Source organism: Lactuca sativa, chromosome 8 (assembly GCF_002870075.4).
Source record: "Lactuca sativa cultivar Salinas chromosome 8, Lsat_Salinas_v11, whole genome shotgun sequence".
Lineage (NCBI taxonomy): Eukaryota > Viridiplantae > Streptophyta > Magnoliopsida > Asterales > Asteraceae > Lactuca > Lactuca sativa.
The window spans coordinates 285,815,977-285,821,572 of record NC_056630.2 but is presented as its reverse complement, the minus strand read 5'-3'; the positions used below and the strand labels follow the sequence as shown (position 1 = coordinate 285,821,572).

At 31.8% G+C, this 5,596-nt stretch overlaps 1 protein-coding gene across 4 annotated transcripts; it reads right to left on the bottom strand.

The window, feature by feature from the left end:
• Positions 1-669: 669 nt before the first annotated feature.
• LOC111889933 (uncharacterized) lies at positions 670-5,236 on the bottom strand. Of its 4 annotated transcripts, none has more exons than XM_042897512.1 (11): positions 5,084-5,236; positions 4,263-4,347; positions 4,049-4,158; positions 3,832-3,950; positions 3,657-3,754; positions 3,480-3,567; positions 3,246-3,383; positions 3,078-3,165; positions 2,863-3,005; positions 1,449-2,722; positions 670-995 (listed from the first exon to the last, which is right to left on the bottom strand). In XM_042897512.1, exons 2-10 carry the CDS (start codon positions 4,322-4,324, stop codon positions 2,678-2,680), a joined length of 891 nt encoding a protein of 296 aa, XP_042753446.1. In that variant the 5' UTR covers positions 4,325-4,347; positions 5,084-5,236; the 3' UTR covers positions 670-995; positions 1,449-2,677. The 4 variants fall into 4 exon arrangements, with proteins under 4 accessions (XP_042753446.1, XP_042753445.1, XP_042753447.1 ...); XM_042897511.1 differs by having other exon boundaries at positions 670-959; XM_042897513.1 differs by having other exon boundaries at positions 1,529-2,722.
• Positions 5,237-5,596: the final 360 nt, after the last annotated feature.

Genomic DNA, 5,596 nt, shown 5'->3' with positions numbered 1-5,596 from the left:
TAATGTGCATTTGAAACCCAAAAGTGACACATCTAAAATACAACATTTAATAAAGTAGTTACATCTAATATTAGCAATATACAAACCAACTATGCAGTCAAAAAGTGAACAAACCCATTTGAGTTTGAGCTTAGGGTTTATATAGTCTTTGAAAGCTGTATTTTTTATTTGTATGTATATTTTCAAACAAAATTTGGTGAAATCTTTTAAAACATATAAAACTCACATAAAATAACTTATTTAAATGGCACCATTGATTTTTAAAAAGAATAATTAAGGGGTCGTTTAATAGTTGCTAACTGGGTTAGATCTGACTGAGTTATAAGCTAACTGGGTTAGATCTGACTGGGTTATAAGCTGACTGGGTTAGAAGTTCTGACTGAGTTAACTTGTGACTGAAACTTGTTGTTTGATTTTGCTTCTGACTGACCGTGCAAAATAACTATATTACCCTCAAACAACATTTTTTATAATAATTTATTTATGATTTACCATTTAATTTATAACATTAAGTTTTTATATATACATTACATCTAGGGTAACATTTTTTTATAATAAGCAAAACATTTGTCATATCTAAGTCCTAATTTGAATAGAATAAACCAAAGTAAAACAAATACATTCATAAGAGCAAACACCTTTCAAGTTCCAAGTTACATGAATAAAAAATAAAACTAAATGCAATCTCATAACAAACAAAAAATTAAATGATACAACTGAGTTCTTGCATCTTCACGTTTAACTTGACAAATTATAGATATAGTTTTACCAATTACACATTGTAGAGTTCTATCCTTACAACAAGATCAAACATTATTATCAAAATCACGTGAAGCTCTAGCATACAAACATCAAACTGTTGTAGATGTTACATCTTTCAAATCATTTGGATTCATGTGAAGCTCCTTCAAATTGGTTGTAAGAGCTCCATCAAAGAAGAATTTTTGTCCTTCTAGAAACTGAGAAATACAAATACCATTTAGAGCAACAAAATCCTTGCACAACAACAACAAATAATCATGAGCATAACAAAATAATGGACAAGAAAATCATGTAGAGCAAGATCAAGGCAAGAAAATCACATCAACTACTACTCCTAGAGCATCAAGCTATTCATCAGACCTAACAAGACTATATTGTCTAATAGGATCATAATCAGTTTCTCCACATTACTAGTTGGACCCCCTCAAATCCAACTCATAAGAAATCAATGATCTCTGTTCTTGTAGTTGATTTAACATTAGAACATTAGATAATAATAAACCAATAGTAAAAAATCATAAGCATAATTGAAATATTAAGCAACTTGAAGCAGGAAAACGATCCAGAACACTAAAAACATATATGAAATGCCTAAGAACCGATGACAATGATCACTGATTCGGAATTCAAATGGAGAAATTTTTTACTTTATGCAACAACTAGGGCGTTAGGGAGAAGAACAATACCAATCAATAATTAGGTCTTTGAACAATCGATTTGGAAATCGTTTTGCAGAGATAAAGAGGGGACGAGACAAGAAACTAACAATGAAGGAGAGAGATGGCGGAGGACGAGGCTGGCGACAGCGGTTGCGACGAGTATGGAGGAAGGCGACGTGGAGGAGGAGGTCGGTAGTTGAGGAGGAAGCAATGAAGCTTAAGACTTGCATTCGTTCATGACTTTAGCGACGAAGAAGAAGATGCGTTAAGGAGCACGCGTGATTTGGGATAAGGGCAACCAAAAGATTTTTCTCGGTCAGTTGTGATGTTTTTGTGGACCGAATCAGCGATTATTTGTGGACCAAGTTAGACATATGGATTGGGTTAGATACAAGTCAAACAGTCTGACTGTATTTGATCGGACCGAGTCAGACAAAAACGTCTGACCGGACCGGGTAAGCATCAAATCAAACAGGCCCTAAGTCGGTTTGAATTTGAGTTTGAAATAATTATGTGAATGTTCAACAAAAGTACTACCCGAATTGAGAGGCCTACAACAAACCCATTTGAGATTGAGAGGCCTAAGTCGGTTAGTCTTTTACTAGTGATCCACAACAAAGACTGTGGACGTATTTACACCCAATTGAGTTTGACCTTATATAGCTTTTTACTAGTGATCCACAAGAAAAATATCGAACTAATTTAACAAAGCTAAACCGAAAGCTAGATCTTTAATTTGCATCTACATGTTAAACAAAAATTAGCTAAAATATTTTAAAAAATGTAAAATTACATAAAATAACTTATGATTTTTTGAAGGATAATTAAATCAATTTGCAAAATTACAAAGAATTTTTTGTTAAAAACAACTTGTAGTTTAGATTTGGAATTTTTTTGATTTAGCTAAAAGCCTACTATCGAACTAAGTTTTTTTCTTTTTCGAGTTTTTTATTTTTACTTAAAAGCTAATAAAATGAAAACTTCTATAGGCTACATACCATACACACCCAATTAAAAAAAAATACCATCTTTACTTTAAGTATTTTATAGAACATTTGATCATGAATTACTTCAACAATACTCGAATTTCCTCCTTAAAAAAACACAACTCTTGATAAAAGAAAAAACATCCTACGAATTAATTTAAAATAAGAAAAAGAATTTCAAAAGTAAAAGGAGATCAAAACTTTTACAACACGAATGCATTAACTTGATTTTTAGAGCATCAAAATTTAAAAGCTTTTAAAGTCTCCCACTCATAAAATTGCCTTCTGCCTTGTTTCTGTATCTTCATGCTCAACCTACCAAATTCACACATCATCATTATCAAATCACCAAATTGAAAAAAATATTTTACTCTTTTACTTTTTTTTACACATAATGTGAAAAAAATAAATAAATAAATAAATAACATTGTAATTTGTTGTTTTAACAGTTTTACCTCAACAAGTACTCTTCCTTTCTTCTTCTTAGCATCTCTCTCCTGCTTCTTCAAAGCATATTTCGAATCTTTCCTTCCTCTCTTTCTATCCACTGCCACCTCAGCATCATCCTCCTCATCATCATCTTCATCTCCATCATCCACTAATCCATTTGGAGTTTAATTAATAACTAATAAAATAAGTCAAGAAAATTACAAAATCGCCCTCGACTTACAATCGTCATCATCACCGGTTGGAAGGCCATTGTAATCCTCTATATCATCTTCCTCTTCATACTCGCCTTCAACAAATTCCGTTTCCATCTGTTTTCCAGAAAATATTTATAATAAAAGAAAAAAAAACAAAAGGGTAGTTTGGGAAAAAATAAATTATACTAACAAACCTCGTACTCTTCATTAACATCCATTTCTGGTCCCTCAAATTGTTCAATAAACTTATTAAATGCTTCAGCATGAGCATTAACTATCTCAGTACCATATGTTCCATTTTTTAAACGCTCTAACAATTCCTTTTCGATATTCTGGAAAATAGAAATATTAATTATTAAAACTGTGAAAACATTTTATTAAAAAAAATATGGCTGAAACATTAGTTTTTTTTTTAAAAAAAATGTAACCTTGTCCAATACTGCTGCCTTTTCAGCCTTTTCCTCTCTTCTAGCTTCTCTCTTCTTTTCTTTTCTAGGAGTTGTCATTATCTTTTCCCTATAAAAGTAACAAGTTTATATATTTTGCTTAATTATAATTATAGAAATAGAACAAATAAGATATTTTTTTTAAAGAAAAAAACAAACCTTGTTTTAAGGGCAAGCTTCCTCATGCGTATACGCATTTGTGTCATTTTAGTCAACCGTTGTTTTGCCTTGTGTACAAGAAACTTTGGCCAATACATCTGTTGATTTTTTAATTCAATTTTAATTTTTATTTTCATTTAAAGAAATTCAAAAGGATATAAATAAAGTTTTGTACCAGATTGTTGTCGATGATTTCAAGGGCTTTTTCGTAATTGCGAGGCAGTTTCACTCTTTCCCATAGCTTGTTTGGCATATGAGCTCTCTCTATGGTTTTCATATACAAGTAAAAGACTCCTACAAAATAGAATGTATAACCAAACAAGTCTAATGATAACTGATAATTTTACTATAATGACAATTTTACCCTTATGATTTAGGGTTTAGAAAAATACCATCATGATCACGGATGGTTGCATAACGACTATTGGCTAGTGGACATGAGCTTCGGTTACAAATTCCAGTTAAATTGTACTCATTCCGACAAAAAATTCCAGCAGTAATTCTGATAAAATAAATAACAAAAATAAAATAAAAAGTGGGATAAAAACAGTGTTAACATTTAGGTAACTTTTCAGCACATTAATGACAAAATTGCCCAAGACTTACTTGGCCATATAACTGCAGTGTTTATGCCTGAGAACTTGCCATATAACCTCATCATTCTGCATTTTCTACTGGCTTTAAAATTCACCTGTTTGAAAAGTCAATAATTTGGGATTCATGATTTACAAAGTGATGATTTAATGTAATGATAAGAGAAAACAGTATACTGTGTAAAAGTTTTATGTGTATGTCTATATGTTGCAATCTGTATGTGAATAAGGCAGAAAGCTGATTGACTGCTTTTAAATGAAGAGTTACATGAGTTACTGTGTCTCTTTCCGTTAATCTTTGTTCTAAGAATGTTTAGATCAGAATGGAAACAAGATCATGAAGCACTTTTGTTTACTTGTTTAAACAAGACAATATCGCAAAAGGGGAATAGAAGTGTGCATATCAAGAATTAGGTTAAGTAATCAGTGTTTACAGATTACAATAGAAAAAATTTAAGTCGAAACCTACTTCACACTACAGAGACGATTACCGTTGATTACGAACTCACTGGAAATGGAGAGCTTCGACAAAATAAAGTGATACAATGAAAGGATTCGTATTTGTATCGCAGGAACATTTTATTTGAAACTAGTAACAGGTATCCTACGAACAGGAAGTCTTGTGAATCGAATTGAAGAAACAAACGACTATTTGATCCTATACAGATACTTAGCATTAATAAGAAAACGCATAAACATTGATCATTAACAACTGAAAAAACAAGCTTTTTAGGTTTCCAAATGAATTGTCTGGCCTAATCAACAAAAATCGTTAAACCCTAATTACAAAAAACCAACCAGCAACTGATTCAAAGAAAATTTCTAAATGGTTACCTCCACTTGTATGAAACTTGAGTGTTCAGTTTGTTTACAAAGTAGGGGAAGAACGGCGGCAGGGAGCGATGCCGGTGACGGCAGAGGGACAGCAGAAGGATAGGAGAGAAAGACGGTTAGGGTTTTAGTTCCTTTTCTAAATATTCTGATACCATCACTAATATAACTTTTATTTTTTGTAAAAAAACCACAAAGGTTTCGAAAATTTATATATTTGCACAAAGTTTTTTACTTTTATACTTGCGACACTAAAACGATGCTAATTTTAAGTAGGGATGTCAACGGGTGCTGAAATAGTTGCATCCACCTCCGCCTTTAAAACCAGTTATTGTCCCCGTCCCTAAATCTCCCATTTACATAGCTCCCGATCCTACCTTTAAATACCTTCATCATATCTGATCTCGCCCTCGTTCCTTTGTTTTATATGCTTAAAATTGACTTTTTTTTGCTAAAAAAAGTTGTTATATTATGGGTTAAAAAATTTATTTTCATAACTTTAAAAGCTTAAAATCT

Bases quoted from the DNA above. Each gene is read 5' to 3' on its own strand.
- LOC111889933 (XM_042897512.1), bottom strand. From the start codon at position 4,324: ATGCAGAATGATGAGGTTATATGGCAAGTTCTCAGGCATAAACACTGC. The intron at 3,951-4,048 runs GTATTTTTCTAA...TCTATTTTGTAG, and splicing joins AACCATCCGTGATCATGATG to GAGTCTTTTACTTGTATATG. The intron at 3,384-3,479 runs GTTACATTTTTT...TCTATTTTCCAG, and splicing joins AGGCAGCAGTATTGGACAAG to AATATCGAAAAGGAATTGTT.